This window comes from Neodiprion pinetum, chromosome 2, assembly GCF_021155775.2.
Source record: "Neodiprion pinetum isolate iyNeoPine1 chromosome 2, iyNeoPine1.2, whole genome shotgun sequence".
Lineage (NCBI taxonomy): Eukaryota > Metazoa > Arthropoda > Insecta > Hymenoptera > Diprionidae > Neodiprion > Neodiprion pinetum.
This window is the reverse complement of record NC_060233.1, coordinates 2,723,926-2,743,453: the sequence shown is the minus strand read 5'-3', so window position 1 is coordinate 2,743,453 and position 19,528 is coordinate 2,723,926. Positions and strand designations below refer to the sequence as shown.

General features: G+C 41.7%; 1 protein-coding gene across 2 annotated transcripts in view; it reads left to right on the top strand.

The window, feature by feature from the left end:
• The first annotated feature begins 979 nt into the window (after positions 1–979).
• The window catches only part of LOC124212051 (discoidin domain-containing receptor 2), a 37,031-nt gene continuing 18,482 nt past the window's right edge, over positions 980–19,528 (top strand). Inside the window, exons 1-2 of one of the 2 annotated variants that reach the window (XM_046611757.2) lie at positions 980–1,378; positions 8,494–8,600. In XM_046611757.2, coding sequence (XP_046467713.1) covers positions 8,537–8,600 — 64 coding nt within the window. In that variant the 5' untranslated portion in view covers positions 980–1,378; positions 8,494–8,536. Of the gene's footprint in view, positions 1,379–8,493; positions 8,601–19,528 lie in introns of those variants that run through there. The other variant, XM_046611758.2, reaches the window with a different exon arrangement.

Here is a 19,528-nt window from a genome sequence, read left to right as displayed (position 1 = left end):
TGCACTCTAATTTTCTGAAATAAATATCTTTACTTTCTCGACAGGAGTGAGATTTTACTTGGGAACATTCAGAGAACCCTTCAATTTTCTAACTATTTCTTCCGGATATTCTGACGTGAAATCGGTTTTTGATCGGTAAACTTTATAGGTTAAAATTTGAAACTTACTGGAAACGAAGTTTTTCAATATGTTACCGGATAAAACAGTTGGTAAGATTTTGATGGAGATTTGTAGGATTCTGTGCTGATCAGTTATTTTTACAGAAACTAGAATGATTGTTGATCGAAGTCAAAACTATCAGACTCTGTCGGTTACAAATCAGAGACATGGTGAGATTCGATAAATTCGGTGTATCTTGTAATTTTATCTTATCTTAACAGATCTTCGATTCACGACTCATGTAGGCACGATTTAGTTTGAACATAAATAATTTCACTTTCTGCGGAAATTGCAGAAAAGGGTTAAAAAAAAAAAAAAAAAACATCGCTCAGTGTAAAATGAAATTGCAAATTTAAACCATTATCAGTCACTTTCCAAAACTGAGAACTTAAAATAGAGATAAATATAGAATCATATATATTTCAATGCGTGTCAGCTATCCGAAGTTGATTTTAAATCAATCACTAAAGGTTTTCTTTTTCTTCGTTCTTAGTTCTCTGAAAAGCTGTCACCGGAATCTCTGTCGAGACGAGTATTATAAGAAAAACCGTGCATAAGTGATGAGAAAATCGCGGTGTAACATCGAGCTTTCAAGTCAAAAATGAGCTTGCGATATCTGTCCTGTTCACCTCGAGTTTCGTAGAGGTCGAATTTGACTCTTCGCAGCTTTTCCGAGGGCTGGACCCAGAGGCTGGGACCATGCGTGCGCTCACGAAGCGCATCTGCGCAGGCGGTGCCGCGTCGGCCGGGCAGGTGAGGATTGCGAGCGCGGTTTAAAATCGATGGTACTCTAAGGTTGGCGCTCAGTCGGCGAGAGAGCTTCGCGCGCGTCGCTCGCCTTCGTTCCGGTGTGATAGCCGGTACCGAAATCGCGCCGTTTCGCATCCGGCGCTGCGAAAACAACCGAGAATAACAAGTCGCTAAGCGTCCCAAATGGCAACAAAGACTCTGGAGAAATACCGGGTGCGAAAAATGTCCGGAAATCGCGAGATCACAGGGGACTAATGCCGGAAGTGACACGGCGGCAACGATCATACCGGGTTTTATTAGCATGGGAAAAAGCCCCTCGAACCTCGGTGAAGCTTTCGGATTTCACTCTCTAAGAGTTCTTGTTATGTGAATTATTGTGCCCCGGCGGGAGCTTTCGAGAGCTTTCAGACGATATTCTGACTACGGGAAAGCTCACGACGAAGACGACTGGAAGACGGCCACGAATTTGGTGAGTACGTGTAATACTGCGAGGACATTTTGTCGTTCGACAAAAAATCGTGCCCCGTTGCCGTAAGCTCGATGATCGAAGTTAAGGGTTGATTGTCGAATCTCTTGGAACTGAAGCTTCCAGATTTCAATCCCTGGAAAATTTGCAGGATTGTTTATCGAACACTAACCGTTTCGCCTCATCCTGTCGTGGTAAGAGTTCTTAATATATGAATTTTCACGGGCTTCTCAGAGCTTTCGAGAGCTTGCAGACGATATTCCGAATCCTGAAAAGCTCAAGACGAAAATGACTCGAAATCAGTCTCAGGTTCAGTGAGAACGTTTGATAATGCAAAGGAAGTTTTTTTCCCAACAAAAAACTGCGCCTCGACGCCGCAAGCTCGGTGATCAAAGTCAAGGGTTGATTGTCGAATCGCTTGAATCCGTGAATTCGTTTCGTTCTATACCTACATGCGCAACGAATCGAGGGTGGAATCGACAAATTATCGAAGGGTGTGAGCTGCGTGTGTGATAAATGGGGGGCGGAAATGTGGGCGATGCGTGTTTCGCCTGGGCAATGTTATCGGTTACACGCCTCGACGATATGAGCTTTCGCGACAACGACGACGACGACGACGACGACTTCCAAACTCTCCACAGGTAGTTCTTTGCCGGGGGTTTTATATTCGCGTTTCAAAAGTGCGACCCACGCATTCTGAGACCCCTCGCAAATCGCGTTACACAAAGGGATGGATACACGAAGCTTTATCTCGTCGCGAAATAAACCCGCTGCCTGTACGAGCACCCAGAAACTTTAATACGGAGGTTTCAATTCGCGTGCGTTCGTAAACGTCGTGCACTCTTAGAGTGGCAAATGTTCCCGGAGCTTTTTTTTTTTTTTTTTTCAACACGGAAAACTTTGCATCGGCAATGGTAACCAATTCAACCCTCGAAGCTTTTTATTCATGGGGAAGTTTTTTATTCGCTATGTACGACGAAATTTAGTCTCGGATAACCTACAATTGCAGGATTACCATTTCACTTCGTGAAAAAAAATTTCCCCACCCCCCCCCCCCCCCCCCTCTCCTGCCGCGAGCTTTTGTCGTCGGGATAAACACGAAATAACCGCGGGGAGTCTGCAAGCTCCAAGCCCCGTGTACCTGTTTCTTTCGTTGTTTATTTATTTTGGCAATATCACGGATAAAACTTTGAACAATCCTGCCGCAGCGGATCCTTGAAAATTTCCACGGTGGAAAATTAAAGATGAAAGAAAAACATCGTTGTTTTGTATGCGAAGTCACTGTCCATGATTTAACGTACATAGGTGTGTAATACAGTGGTTTTTTTTTGAACTCTTATTTTTCTCTAATGTACCCTTCGAAAAGTTAGTTCTTAGCCTCAAACGAAGCCACGCAAAAGCGGAACTCGTTAGCAAAATTCTATAAGGTGCCTCATCTGGTTTTAATTTTTCAAACACTCTAACCGAAATATCTCGAAAACTATACAAGTGGGGAAGCCGTTCTCGGTTTTATTTTGTAGATAATCAAATTTTCTATAAAAAAAAAAGGTTGAGACTACTTTACACTCAAATGTTCACCTCGTATTCGATACGAACGTTTAAAGTTGAGTGCATGGAATAAACGAATGAAGATGCTTATTACCTTGTGAATTTTTGTCTCACTCGTCTTCTAAGCTGATACAAATAATGTCAGATAGTAATCACGATCTGGTTTAAAGAACATTTGATTATCTACAAAACGAAACCAAAAACAACTTTCCAACTTGTATAGTTTCCGAGATATGTCGGTTAGAGTGTTTGAAAAATTCAATGCGTACGAGTCACCTTTTACAATTTTGCTACCGTGTTCCGATTTCACGAAGCTTCGTTTCAGGTTAAAAACTAACTTTTCGAAGGGTGTATAATAAAAGGAAAAAAGTTGAACAAAAACCACCCTAGTTTGTATACACGTATGCATCTGTTCTCAAGAATGCTCTCACTGCAACCGTGTTTTTTCCACGCTATAAGATATACACGTCGGGTGAAAAGACTTGTTGAAACTTCTCGCCATTTAAAGGGCCCGGTCAGGTCGTAATTTTAACCAAAATCCCGCCGACATTAAATTGCCGATCTAAACGTTGAACGGCCCGAAAAATTCGTGTCTAGTTACCTAAAAAGTGAAAACGAAGACATCGAACATTGTTATTTAGCCTCGACTAATTTCCTCTGTTACTCATATTCTCAAAAATTCTATAAATCGATGCATCGAACGAATCTGAAGAACGAAACAATACCTGTAACCGCAATATTTTAGAAAATAATCGACCAACCCCCCTAAAATGAAAAGTCAGAATTAAAATTGAAAAAAACCGGTGTTTATATGGGCCATGCCAATATTCACTTGCATGAGGTGAAATAGGAATGCCCCGTATTCCGAGGTTGGTTTGCAATTACCGCGGTAGAGCGAAATTAAACATCGAGCTAACGACGGCCGGTGTGTATTAGTTGCCTGCCCATGGAAGTTCGCGGTAAATTTTTTTCTCCCTCCCCCCCAATTTCTCTATTTTTTATTTTTTCCTGAAAATAGGAAGCAGAAAAAACCGCGCAGCATGCAAAAGTGATGAAAGCGTGAGATTCTTTTTTCCTTAATTTCGCTCACGGTGAGTACGAGTATCTTATATTAAGGGCAGTGGCAGCAGCAGCTGCATATACATATATGCGAGAATCGTTGCTACCCTGAACTGGTTAATAGAATCCCTTCTCGGGACGCGACTGTCGCTTTGCAGCCATGATGCATTTTCCGGTGCATCGTGTAAGAGGGACATATGCCATGACGTTTCCGCAAATCGCATCGACGGCTTTACGTGCAGGGGTGAAAGGGCTGAGTCATCGGGCAGGTATTAGCTCCGAGTTGTGTAGCAAATAAATCGATAGGCGTTTGGAGAAGGACGTGGTGGTGGTGGTGGTGGAGGAGGAGGAGGGAGGAGGAGGAGGAGGAAAGAGAAGATAGCCAGGCGGGCGGTAAATTTCATTTAGAAAGTTCGTCCGGTCCTCGGATGACCCATGGGAGTGCTAGGAAATTGCGAATCTAAGCTGAGCAGCAGCTTCGGATTGGCTCAGTGTCGACAAATTAACGCCCAATCAAGCCTCGGTAAATTTAGATTCCCGTTTTATCGCCGACTGGCCTCGAGAATCGCGTGCTGCACTCGCCTCGGAAACCGGCGAACGACGACGTTGACAAAAATTACCCAACCCGTGCCGTGCGAGGCCTTCTTCTTGCCGTCTAAACGGCGATTAAATCAAGAGGAGGGTGGATAAAGAAAGCCGGATGTCACCGCGGCTCTGGATAATAATTACCGCACCTACATCAACCGCGTTGAAAAGATAAAGGACATAAAGGGAAACAGTCCTATCGGGTTAACCCGTACCGGCATAATCTCGTTTCACTTCCAAAAACCATTTTGGAAAGCTCGAAATTTCTCCCTGCTACCGAGAGCACGGTTTTTTACCCAGAAGGATCTAAAATGGACGAATTTCGTTTCCTCGGACGTGTCAACGTTGTCAAAGAGTAACTCGAAACCGTGCTTTTTCACTGTGCTTATTCTAAACACACGATTACTGAACGCGGCTTAAGCGTCGGTAAAAAAGGCCGCTTTCTTTATCGCCCTTTCTCATATCCACCAATCACCATTACACACTTACGGACGATGAAATAATCGTTTCTTCTCGCCTGTCAGACACGTCAGACTTATAGACGAACTCGAGAAGCACGACGTGTGGTATAGAATCGCGCAAACGAGGAGGTGTAAGCGGCGTCAGGAACGCCTTTGTTGCTCGAGCCAAACTGGCTATTAGTGGAAATAGTCGAATCGATCGCGGCTCATCCACACGTATATCCTGCACCAACTCCGGAGGTTCGATAAAAAAAAAAAAAAAAACTCGCTCGATTTACCACCACGATGTCTGTACCTGTGATATATATATAATACAGACGTGTAAAATATAGAAGAATATATTTCATCGGTTCTTTTTCTCGTCTCGACTCAATTTCGTAACTGAAGCATGCAGATGGCGGTGAAGAAGCAGCCCCTTCATCACGGAGTTGAAAACAAACCGTAAGAAATATTTTTTGGCCGTACTTTTCATAGCTTTGATCAAAATTTTGTCATGTTTTTTTTTTTTTTTTTTATTCTGTAAAATGATTTCTTCGTGTTTCATAAAACTTTTCGCAGCAATTTTCTTAGAATAAACCGTATCGGAATGCTTACTTCGATCGATGTAGTTTTGTATAGACGATTGTAGAATAGTGTCTGAACTTATTTTTTTTTTTGTATTTTAAAAACATTGCAACTCGAACAAGTTGATGAATTTTCCAATTTGACTCATTTACACAACCAAATAGTAAGGAATGAAAACAGAAACGTTATTTCGTTGAGTCGAAACAGGGAAAAGCCATGAGATTTTTGTATGTCAAATTAAGTGGCCACGCGTCCCGATTAAATTTTCAATAAAACCAAATGTTTAAAAAAATCGTAGTGTAATAAAACTACAAAATTCATCATATCCGAGCTTTGAAAATGGTTGTGTGTAAGTGTCTGTATGCGTAGGGGAACAGAGGAATACCGAAAGAGAAGCGAAACAGAAAAAGTTAAACGGAAGTGGTGCAGAGTAAATAGGGATGTATTAGCGAGCTTGGTGTACGAGGGGTACGTACGGGGTGGGTACTCTGGGCCGTTAGAGGGCTTAACGGAGGTGCAGGGAAGTCGAGAGGACGGGTGAGGGAGAAAGACAGAATGAGAGAGAGGGTGGGACTTAGGGGGAGGTAAAAATGAGAAGGGAGGGAGTCGTGACAGTGACGGATGAAAGCGGAGAAAGGCATTCCACCCCCTGCCTCACCCTGTTATGGTGGTACATAATTTACAACGCTCGACGATGCAGACCGCTCGCTAAACTCCAACGTTCTCCACTTCTCTTCCTTCTCCCTTCTTATTCTCAGATCGCGGGCCGCTTATATATTCCATCACGTTCTCTCGTCCCGAGAAAGGCGAGATAAAAATACCTAACAATCTTCACGTACCGATATATGTTTCCCCAAAATTGGGATACGGATCAACAACGCCTCACACGTCAGCGATAACCCGTCTGCTTTTACAATTTTCGTGTAAGACGTTGGTTGCAAATTTTACTTGATATTGTTGGGACGATTTTTGAAAAGCTTCTTAAGCACCGTGGAATAGAAGCGAAAACATCTCGTGATCATTGGAATTATTAAATTTAACCATCGTGATGCAATGTTGTGCTAGATAATATCGCGCAAACGAGTAATTCGGATTCATTGTCGATTCACAATTAATTAAGGAAACGGAGATCTGACCTGATTTATAAGTCCCGACGATATTTCACAGACAAACTTAACAACGAACAAGAGTGCTTTTTGCGCATCGTTCCACGGCTCTTAATATATACTAGAGATGAGATTCGAGTTTTTACCGTCAACTCGGAGAGACGGTTCCTTTTAATTAGACGGAATAAGAGCAGGCTCGTGGTCTCGTTCGAAAAGCTATCATCTCGCGGAACGTGCAAAGAGACGAACTCCTCGCTAGTTTCCTTGACCCGGTTTCCGCATCCTGGCAGGAGCTGGACTCGATTATATTGTTATAGGTAGCCGGTGATTTCAACGCCAGGAAGCCTGATCCTGCGTAGATAAATATATACATATAACATATGCTCTGGACCGATTTATGAATAAAGTCTGCGACCTTGAATCGTCGCCTCGCACATGCAGACGGCGTCCATCATACCTCGAATCTTATCGCATCGCGAAAAACGGTTTTCTCCCGCAAGGTGGAAAGGAAATGAAAAAGAAGAGTAGGTAGGTGGTTGAAGATTGCGCGGCTGACTCGTGCATGTGTCAAACCCCGTATCTCGCATCTCGAGCTTTTGGTCTGCAGGGCAGAAGAAGAAGAAGAAGAAGAAGCATCCCGTTTATACCAAGGCTGCAACACACTTTGCGCAAACGGGAAGCCGTTATCGCGACGGAAGTGAGCGAGCGCAACCCCGTGGAAAGCGAGAAAGAGCAAGCCATCAGCCGAGAAGGGTTCTGTCCTATGTACCTGCGATAAGTCGAAACTGCGAGGGTAGCCGCGATAATGTGCGGAGGGAGTTCTGCTCTGCAACGGTTTGCAGAACAACTCGATCCTCCTCCGCGTCGTCGTCCTTATTGTGCAATTTCGAAAAGAGAAGAAATCCGCGAGCAAAAATCCCGAGGCGCTCCTCTCGGAATCAGTTGTTTGATCGTAGCTGAACCGTGCAGCATGTAGACGTTCGACCTCCGAATGACCTCTGGTCCATTCCAACGGATGACCAGAGGCCAAAACGCGTTGAATACAGCAGCAAGGAGAATTCTGGATACAGATTCCTGCACCGACATTTTACCGACACTTCCAGAACGTTTGAGAAATGAGCCAGAGTGAGGATATCCCCCAACCGTTGAAAATTGTAGAAATGTTTGTAAAATGTCGATAAAGTGTCGGTAAGGTGTCGGTAAGTGTCGGTATAAGGTCGGTGCAGGAATCTGTATCCAGAACTCTCATTGCTAGTCTACTGCGGCGTCATAACGAGAGAAGAGTTAATGGGAAGGAGCATATTGTGCCCTCGGAGGAACTGTTGTCTTTACTCTCACTAGACTTATGGACACCTCGTATAATATACGCTTCGGGCAAAACGTGCGCACGTGTCTCGGATGCGAAGAGAACCTGCGAATCTGGATTCCGTGCATTTGTTTTCTTTTTTTTTTTTTTCTTTTACCGGGTGGTTTTTCCACCGCAGCGTAAATTAGGATGAGAGGAGAGTAGAGGCTTCTATTTATCCTGCATCGATCGGCAGCTGCAATGACGACGCCTGATTTACACCGTGTTTTGGAATCCGCACATGGACGAATTAACACGAATTGCCGCAGAGGTACTTCGTGCTACTCGTGCATAATTAGCAAAGTTTGGAACTGAAACCGCCATGACTAAACTGCAGCTCCCTTCACTCCGGTACATTATAGGTATATCATGAAGGTAGTCGCGGAATCTGCCCTCTGGGATGAAACTGAGCTTATCTCTGTGATGTGACACTCCTGTTCTTTTTTATAGGTTCACATGAGACCGAGTCAAAGGAGACAATTCGTCGGGCAGGATGAAGGCCACGCTTATTTTTCAGCTGATATGGATTGGCGAACATGTCGCGTCGTTCACAATGGGTAAGTAGAGAAACTAAAATTGTGTTTAGATGTATCATAAACACATGATTGCGATCCATGTTTCGATTGATCAATGTATGGATCTGATGATCGAATCTCTGATATGTCATACCTGACTCTTTTCAGCCTTTCACGTTCTTCTTCTTCTTCTTCTTTTTCTCCGTGTTTTATATCCGAGCTCGATATATCAGGGAATATATAGTAAAACGATGAACAGCAGTTGGTTTTTTTTATGTTCGTAATACACGCACGAGAAGAGAAACGATATAAACTGCGGGTGGACGCGAAAGAGGGATTCATCCCCCTCGTACAGTCTAGGCGATACCGAGAAGGATGTCGCGCGTGTTTATCCAGCTCCTTTTGACAACCGGTTCATCTTTTTCTCGTCTCCTTAATATCTCCTCTACTCGCTTTTTTCTCGCTTGTTTGTTTTTGTTTCCTGTCACATCTCAGTCCAATGGTACAACAAATATCGCTCACGTGTGTTGGTTCACTTTGCCGAGTTTCAGCCAAGATTCGCTCTCTGGTGTAAACCGCGCTTTGAAGTGTAGGCATAAGTTCCTTGCAGAATTAAGCAAGAGGAAAATAATCGAAATTCACTTAGCAGCTGTCATGTTATACCATTTGTGGATGAGCGTTGGTTTTCACCGGATGCTTTGCTCCACTGAATTGCTGTTGGCGTTGCCGTTGCAATCGTAATTGAACGGCTTACCTAAATGACGAAAGTAGAATCCCATTAATAATGGACGGCTGAGCCCGACGCCGAACCAAACGAACCGTTTCCCCGAATCGATGCCGAGATTTCTACCAGCGTATCTCTCTCTCTCTCTCTCTCTCTCTCTCTCTGTGGATGTGAATCATTCCTGCAAGCCCTCGCACCACGTGCTAAAGCTCAATAAACCGTTAATAGGTTACGCATCTCGTCCCCCAACATCCAACGGGTATCCCAAGCACAAAATATAGGTCAACGATCTGCCAAATATTGATGAAGGAGTGAAAAAGCATTCTCGGTTTGAAAAAATATTAACTTCTCTTTTCAACAATGATTTGAATTTAAAACAATTATTATATGTACAGTATAGTAGTTCTGGAACCTTTGGACACATCCTAATTGCCACGTTAACTGAAACGACCTTTGAGTATCGTTCCTGTAGCAACCTTTGATAACGATGATAATAATGTTTCGTTTAAATACTCTGAAACCCTCCCCCACCCAACTTGGAAAATTGTTGAACCGGGCAATCATGTATTTATAAAAAAGTGGGATCGAATCAGTCCTGCAACGACGCAAAAGAGCGTCATCAACGTCTGTGTGAAGAGGTGAAGGAACAGGAGCGTCGTTACCTGCAACTCTTCGAAGGGCTAAACGGAAGAGCTTGCGGCAGTCGTTGGAGGGAGAATACGGGGGATGGCGAAGGTTCCCTCGTTACGGTAAATGGCAGATCCTCTCGGTGAGTAAACAGTTGTACACAAAGGAATACGGAGAAGGGCATGGCAGGCTGCGAGACTCGAGACGCTCCGAGTGTCCTCCGACCCGTCAGCGACCTCTGCGACCTCCGGGACGTCGCGACGTCGCATCCCGTCATGCAGCTCATCCTAGATATAATCAGCTATAGAGAGCTGGCCCCCTTTCATTTTCCGGCTAGGTGGAAGGATCTTCCAGTCATCGGCTTGTATCGATCAAACTCGTGTTTCTCCGCTTTCATTCTCTCGCGATGATTCGCTTGAATTCACTTCGCCAAAATTAAAGTCCACCCTACATAGCAGAGGAGTCCAATTGTCAACGGTTGGTTTAGTGCTTCGTGGACTTTTCTAAGACGTTACGTTTTCATTCGTCATATACCGGAACGATATCTTGAAACTTGAAAATCAACCGCGCACGCGCCAAATAACTCAATCTCATTGGTCGGCGAAATCTTCCCGCAGCGATATTCTTGTCTGCGATGCAGGTGAACCAACCTACGCAAAATTTGTACATTTGAATTCTCAAAGAGCGTAAGCATTAAGCTCCGACCGTTCTTTGAAGAATCAACTTTCCGACCCAATGACAAATCCTTCCCAAACCTTTCCGAGTCACTGCCTCAATTATTTGAGATTCTAACCTCGGAAATTCGTATCAACTACATCGCCGCCAGAATCAGTTTGACAGCCGAAAACTGGGGATGGCAAGCCTGCACGAAGAGACGATAAAATTCGCGCATGCGCAGTTGATTCTCGAGTTTCAAGAGATTGTCCCGGTATTTAAACTCCACGATAAGTGCGTCGCTGCTCTTTTTATTCTTCATTCACACATCCGTCCAAGTATATCATAAAGACGTACGCGATATCGTTTAAGCCAAAAAAAATAATCAAAGATGAATTAAAACGTACTAACAAAACGGACGAATCGTGATGTGAAACAATTTCGACAAGACCGAAGAACGTTCTTTACAACGTGCCAAGTTTATACACGCAACGTATTATAATAACTCCTAATAACACCTCTTGAATTTTCTCGGTAAATAACAACCAACCCTTCATATTTCTAAGTTTTTTCGCCCGATGCTCCTTCCCCAAAACGCAGTCTAGACTTTAGACTCTAGAGTCTAGACCTGCGAGCGTGAGATTATACCTTTGAGGTAAACACCTGTTTCCACGGCGCATGCCGGGTACATTTGTTAAATTATTTGAATTACATGCCCCGAAACGATCGAAGCAACGCATTCGTGTATTGTCAGAGAACAATATTAGGACTGCAGGCTTCTGGCTTACGATTAGCCACTTGCTAGGCGTTTGCTTCGGTTCGCTGATACGAAATGCGATCATGCTGAAATGGATTTTGCAATTTAGGTACCAGACTGCAGTGCTACACATAGATACGACTCTGTGTGTATGATGGCTGAATAGACGCAGACAATTTAATTAAACAGGCTGTATCCGCCTGATTAAACTGCAGATCGTCGAACAGGTTAAATAAATTGCTTATTTCCTCATCATTTTAAGGATTGATTAACAATTTTTTACTAACCTTACCTCTCACGATAAACCAAAATGCGTGAAATGACTAGGAACTTATCAATGCCAGACGCAATATCGTTTCTATCGAATATGTTTCATTTATCTTTCTTTTTTTTGTTAATTCTTTGTTGAACCTGTAGCTTGAAAGTCACGAACGTATGTTGGAATTAAATTTAATAATCAAGCATCAACCCGTTGCATGTGAGAATTATAAATGATATAAATATATCAAACATCGCGCTAATCCAAAAATTCACGATTCGTCGTATCTCTACGCGGGTAAAGAATTGTAATCGTGCAGTATTTTGACTTACCGACTGAGACTCGGATATCTGACCACCATAATCAAGCACGCGTTAACACGCGAGGTGCGTTTTTTTTTTTTTTTTTTATCAACAATATTATCTTATCGTGCGTACCTACGATGTGATAAATATATACATGTATAAATGTGCTTACGCACGGTCATAATTCCCAAAATACAACGTAAAATGTACCCGACACAAATATGTATAATCTATCGCATTCCTTACTCCGCATTGATCTGATAATTTGACGAATTTTCATCGTAGACTCGACTTGATCTACGAATCGCTTGACAAGATAATTGTTTATACATGACGTATATACGAACAGGGAATACCGTTGAATGTTGTTGTATACAGATGACTTTTCGCAAACTGAATTTTCCACAAAATTCCTTTGTAAGAGACTTTCCATAATCTCAGGAATCATTTCGAATTTTTTTTTTTTATTTCTCTCTTTCCCTTTCACTTTGTTCTTTTTACCAACGAATGTATTCGGCTTTTCCTGTGGATATTAAATTTACCTCTACAAACAGGTATTATTCCACATATATACATATATTATATAATATCATACTTATACGTACCTACCGAGTTCCCCGTTCATTCGTAAAAGCGAAAAATTTCGTTTGACAAAATCCCCGTGACGTGTAAAATTGTAGACGCGAAAAAAACCTACAACGAGTTTAAACGCACACCGACTGACAAACTTTTCGCTTTCGGACGGTATGAATAATTGATGATACCCGTGTGTGTTGGCCAACCAAGTTCGATAAATATTTGTCATAATAAGCAGCTTGTCTTGCAACGTTCCAATACAAAGTTGCTTCATAGCTTGCGTTAAAAAAAACATTGTACGTACCTGTAATATCAATTTCGCTGAGTATTCAACGTTTTTCTACATCAATGTCAATATTAAATACATAATTGCTGTGAATATTACTCGCTGCGGTTCGTATTTCTTTTTTACTTTTATTTTATTTTTATTTTTTTTTTTATTATTCGAAATAAAAATATACAGTGTATACGAGCCACAGCTGCTCGATTTACAACCGACACAAAGACTTCCTCCAAGCTTTGTGCCTGCTTTACTTCATATTTCCCGCGCTCTCCGACTCCGAACGTCAATTTATCACAGGCTCGTTACAGTCCTCGATTCGCTTTTACCTTACATGTACACCGAACGATAACTGGATAAATGAATGATAAAAAATGCAGTATAGAAACTCAGCCAGGGTCGAAACTCGATGCGTACGTGTCTGATCGGTGGGCACGAATTCGAACGTGCTGCACGGTATTTCCGCTAACGAGACAGGTCATCTATTATTTTCCCCTCCCTTCCACCTTCCCCCGTCCGGTTCGAAAGAAGGAAAAACGGTGAAATATATAGATACACAAAAAAAAAAAAAAAAAACAAACAAATCTGTACACCGATCACGCCAATCTGAACATCATACGTCGGTTTATCATTCTAATCGCGATGTGTGTAATACAGGTAGGTACATATTTTCGTACAGACAGCTGTCGCAGTCGATTTTTCGTTTTTCCAACCCCCGTATACATATATGTGTATATACAGTATACATAATATTTATATATACATATATATATATATATATATATATAACACACATCTAGATGTACGTGAAAAGATATGTATGTAAATCGGCGACGATCGCGTCGATCCCTCGTTTCTAAATAACACTTTTTAACCCTTGTCTTGGCAGGGGGTGTAAAATCGCATGTCTCCCGCCGCCTTTCAAGGGACACAAAAATGAACGGTATAACCTGTCGTCTGTCGACTTATGTCAGACTTAAGATCATATTTCATCCCGGCTATGATTTATTTTTATTATACTCGCGGATACGTAATGCGCGTATTGTAGATACGTTCAGGATTGATGTAAAAATAAGGTAGAGACTTTTTCGAATGCCTGATTGATCGAAAACTAGAGGGAACAAGCGGATTTATATATATATGGAGAGAAAAAAGAATAATATCAAATTTGAAATTTTGAACTGAAAATTCAGATTCGTGATTAACGATTTTAAGGCCTTTGAATTTTTTTTTATTTTTAACTACTGTAATGGATACACCGTTGCAAATTTTGGAAGTTTCATCTTGGATTCGTTATCGGTGACCCAAAAAACTTCCGCCTACGAATTTCTACGAAAATCGGAATATTTTTAGATTTCTTTCCATCGTATTGGATCGCCATTTTGGATTTCGCAATCTTACTTCAGATTCGTGATCAGCCATCCAACGAACCGAGGAGTACCAATTTTCATCAAAATCCAAATGTTTTTAGTTTTTTTTTTTTCAGCATATCGAACACGCGAAATTTAAATTTTGCAAATCTGACCTTAGGTTCGTGATTAGTGACCGAAAAAACCTCACGGTATCAATTTTCATTCATTCATTCTCAAGATATCTTCACTTTTACTTGAATTCTTGAAACCTTGTTACTTAAGTAATTGAAAAAGCACCGAATCGATCAAATCCAAAATCCAATCAGTTCCAAGTTTGGAAAAGTCGCGTCGTTTGATACCAAAATCATCGAAATCCTGTAACTCGTTACCAAAATATCGTCGAACAAAAAAATTGATGACATACGTCCATCCGAAAATAATTGGAGGTGATTTTCTAAACTTCAAAACGTGAAGATCCAGTGAATAAAGCTCAACTTTTTATTTTCGGGGTGATTACAATGACTTTCTTCTTTGCTCCGTTTCTCAACAGAGAAACTGGAAGTTGAAAAAAATATAGCAGCGATTGATCCGTGTTTCAAATTCCGCGACGGGTTGATAAGAAGAATCTATTCCTGGATCGCGAAGCGACGAACCGCGCGTTTTCACCCTGCATGCGTGACTCGGGCTGCCGGTGCATAATGCAGCATTATTCTCGCCTGGTCGGTGCCACCCCTGCGAACCTCTGCCAAGCACAATGCACCCCTTGGAAGAGGCTGCCGACAGCCTTCCGCTCGGCTTGCAATGCGTTTCGCTGCGCTTGCCTGACTCAAATTATACCGCTGCTGCTGCTACTGCTCATAAAGACTACGAACGTAAATTATTCTCACCGTAGAGGGTGTGGATCGATTCGTTATCACAATCGCAAAATTAGCTATACAGGATACAAAAAAGAATTTTTTCAAATGAGAAACAAATTTATTCTAAAGTTTAACACCACTCTATTTTAGGAGCATGGAAATAGGGATAGGATTTCTTTTCGAAGGGTTTATTTAAAACATATTCATGTATGAAATAAAAATTTCGAATCGATCCAAGCAACGGTGTATGCCAAATAATCTGTCCTCCCATTTTGAAAAAATTAATTTCGATAAAAATTCGTTTAAAGTTATACGCTCCGAGACACTGTGTGGAAAAAAATCGAGAATTGAACAACGAGATTTATTGTTTTCATGCCCCTAAAACGTTGTTTAAGTTGACAAAAAAAAAATAAAATCCTGAGTTGGCGTTACTCCTTGATGTATGAAAAAAACACTTTATCGGAAAAAGGCACGATTCCACACGTTTTCCTGCTGTGAAAATGACCGGACAGGATCGTTGAAAATTTTTAATATGTTAAACTCGCGAAGTATAATATCCTCGTCGATTCAATTACCGGATACCAAATGTTTGAACGACCGTACTTCAACACCCGGTGCAACAACTTCGTAACTTTCGTAGCTGCGGTCGATCGGAAAAATATATAGAGAATATAAATTCTCAGCGTGTGCAACGTCGCTCGATTTTTTAAACGCGAGTTACGACGAGGCTGGAATTTTTCAACTTTCACCAAGCATCCCCGCAATTCCGATCTCATCCGTCGAGCGAATCGATATCGGATATTTGATCGCTACTCCGATCTTCCTCAAATTCAAGAGGAGAATTTAAAATGGCTGTTCGAGTGGAATTTTTTTCAAACCAACTCGTCGAGCGATTAAAGAAACAACCATATGCACCAAAGGAAAAAAAATCCAAACAGTTGTCATATTTTTTATTTTTATTTTTTTTTGAAATTTTTTGATGCAGGTACTTACGGAGTCTCTTAATTCTCCTCTTCAATTATTCGTATCCCCGTTAGCAAAAAAGTACCGACGTTAATTCCCAAGCTATATTTTAATGTTCATCGAGATATTGTGACCGATGAGAATGGATTTTCCGTGTTAAAAACGCACGTGGGTACCTCATTGGCCGACCATTCATGCGTCGCGTTTCGTCCCCCGAGATTGAGTGACTGAGTGAACGAGGATTAATTTTTTAACCCCGTGTTAAGCCCGTCAAACTTCACCCCTCGTAGTAGGTCCGACAGAATTTTCGCCGACCCCGTTGTTTCGCCAAACTTGTGTTAAATACACAAACGTTCATTGCGAACCTCTCGTTCGGATCGTGTGTGTGTGTGATTTCAACAAATAACTCGATGCCGATGACTTTTGATAGAATTTTACATAATATAATAGATAAAAAGAAAATTCACTCGATTTATAACCGGTCATAACGTATTGCAGAAAATTCTTTCCTGGATAAGAGACAAAAATTTATTTCATTGAAATAAATTTCCTACCGATCAGATAAAAGATAATTTTCTCCCTTAGCTGCAACGAGTGAATTGTTATTTAATCCGTAGGTTCGTATTGAAATAATCATCAATGAACATTTATTACCCATTGAACAATCCTCAAGCATCGAGGGCGTGAGGTGTCTGATAAATCTCGTATCATGTGATAAAACAATGACAACTAGTAAGCGAGCGTACGAGCACAAAAACCATTTACACTAGGCATTCGACCCCGAGCGAGGTTTAGCGAGCAAGGGTTTTAAAGCTAGTAGTAGATTATGTAACAAGGGAATAAAGTCGTAGATTAGCAAATGCGGGAAAAAAGTGTTACATACTTTTCTTCCCCCCTCAGGTCAGGGAAAAAAGTTAAGAGGGAATAACATGCTACTTTCGTCCCTCTTTTCAGTTCAAAAAAGTAAAGATTACGGTTAAGTCGGGAATAAAACCTTTTTTTGTCTTCAACAAACGAAAAAGAATCTTTCTTTTCTGAGCCTACGGATATTCGACGAAATTGTTTCAACCGTTGTGCAACCACTTTGCTCTTATCAATACAAGAAGATAGAGAGAAAAAGAGAGAATGTGAGAGGGGGGGGGGGGGAGAGTGACGGGGAGGGGAGGGGAGGGAATGCAGATATATATATAGGCACTGAGATCGCATCGATTCGCCGAGGCGAACGTGAATTCAATTGTACCTTTCATCGTATTTCTTCCCGTCGCTCTCTCCGTCTTTTCCCCCATATGCATTTCCTATACACTCCCCCATACACATGAATATACATATATGTATACTCGCAGCACACAAAACTACCCCTTTCTCTCTCTCTCTCTCTCTCTCACACTCTCTGTGTGTTCAGGGTATGGCGTGTCGGTTTTATCTCCTCATTCCCGTTCCGCAATTCAGTATCCCTGCTGGCTCATGCCGGGAATAGTACCATGCGGTGCCTGTCTTCATCCCCCCCCCCCCAGTGAATTGAGGAATCACCATCGCCACGCCTATATGTTCATTTTGAACCTCCGAATCCTAACAATAAAAACTTTTTACCAAATTCTTGATTCGTCTCAGCTTGTGTGATTGTTCGAATTTACTTGTCAGATTCATTTTCATATGAACGAATGTTTTTTTGTTGTTTTTTTTTTTTTTTTTTTTTTCTTATGTATTTTCCGTACACAAAGTACGCGTTTCTATGACGATCAAGTGAGTCTGCGATTGCGCATGCGCCGAGTACGGAAATGACCACTTTTAAATCCTAGAAGTGAAAAGTGGTATTTTCTGCACTCCGCGCATGCGCAGTCGCGAAGAAATCTGACGTTACGCGACCCTAACCTCAATTTCGTACTTCGTGAAAGACGCGTGACATACTCTTGTTATACAAAGAATCGTGCGCAACAAGGATGCAACGGTCTTTTCGCCACGCGTATTTACAATATTCGTCTTCGGCTGACGTACGACTGATATAGAAAACTTAACCTCGGTTCGTAAATACCGAGTTTGCCTCCTTGTTACACAATACACTATTCTTGAGATTTTTTTTTCTACGGTTCGTCGACTTTTTCCAAACCTCAGATTCGTCCTCGACAGATTTCATTCGTGCCGCGTGTAATCGAAAGCAAATTCACGTTTCGATAACGAGCCGAGCGTGGAAGGGCGAGAGGATGGGGAGGTGAGGTTTCGCGAAACGTCTTACGAACGAACGAACGGAAAATGGAAGTGGGCGATGAGCTTTAAATCCCCCGGAGAGAAAATCGTCTCGAGGATGCTCGGCCAGATTACCGCTCAATTATCCGGGCGAGAAGCTTTTGTTCAGGAAGACAAACCGCCGCCGCCACTCGAGAAGGACGTACCTCGATCTCCACCGTGACCCAGAAGTAGTTCCTTAACCCACACCTACGCCTTCATCCTCCTCCTTTTCATCCCCCTTATGTATACCTTTCCACTCTCCACTTTCCACCTCTCCCACCTGCATTATCCACCGTCAAAGTTCGACGAGTGCGCTTGCCGTTTTTTTTTTTTTTATTTTTTTTTCCACCCTTACCTCACTACCTCTAGAATCGTCACCTCGATTCAATTAATCCGGATAAAAATACGCGGTCCAGCTGATCCGAAACCAGACTGCACAGTTCGCGATCAGTTGTAAGTGCTGCTGCATCGATGAACGACGATGCAGCCGAGTTCGGTTCGGTTCACGGGATTTAATACCCTCGGCCACCTGACGGAATCTCACCGGTTTCAACGGGGGAATTTTACCACCCCGTCAACGGTATAGCTCTCCTATTTAAAGCTCTCCGCCGTTTTCCACCCCCGAAATAAATCCGGGAATTACGAATTATCACATTCTTTGAAAGTTACAGATTCGAATTGGCGTATATTAAATACGTCCTGTAGTAATTTTTCTAAAAAAAAATGAAACGAAGACGGAAAAACAGTTTTTCCACCATACTTTTCATCGCCGTTCAAAAGTGAAGAGTCAAAAATCTGAAAATGATACAACTCGACAGCCGAATGTGAGAAAAGTTTTGAAGAAAAAAAATTGGAAGAACAAAAGATTTATAAATTCGTTTTTAAATAAATATATATATAAACTTGGAAAAACGTGATCGTTTATTTAGAAAACGTAATGAGAAGGAAAAAGTTTACTGGCCGAAAAATATCAATTCGAAGCTTTTACGTTAATTCTTATGTCAAAAATGCGATCCAATAATAACAATTTTTTTTATATCCTTTGAAGTTGTGAAATCTTGGTCTTCTATTATGTGTAAAAAATATCTCCACATTTAACAAGATTTATCTGAATATTATAAGATTTTAGAAAACTGGGTGTTTTTTTAAAACTTTTTAAATGAAACTTCAAATACGCCGGGTAAAAAAATCCTGAAGAAAAATTGCAATTGCATTTTTCGTCCTGTACCTACTTTCGTGCGAAAAATGACAAACCCAATCTGAGAAATCTGTCACGGAATGCCCCATGCATACGTACTCATAAACTCATTGTGTGCGAAATGCGCTCTTTCCTTTTACTTTCGAAGTATAACCAACCCCGACGATCGCTGCATGCACAAGCGAATGCTAA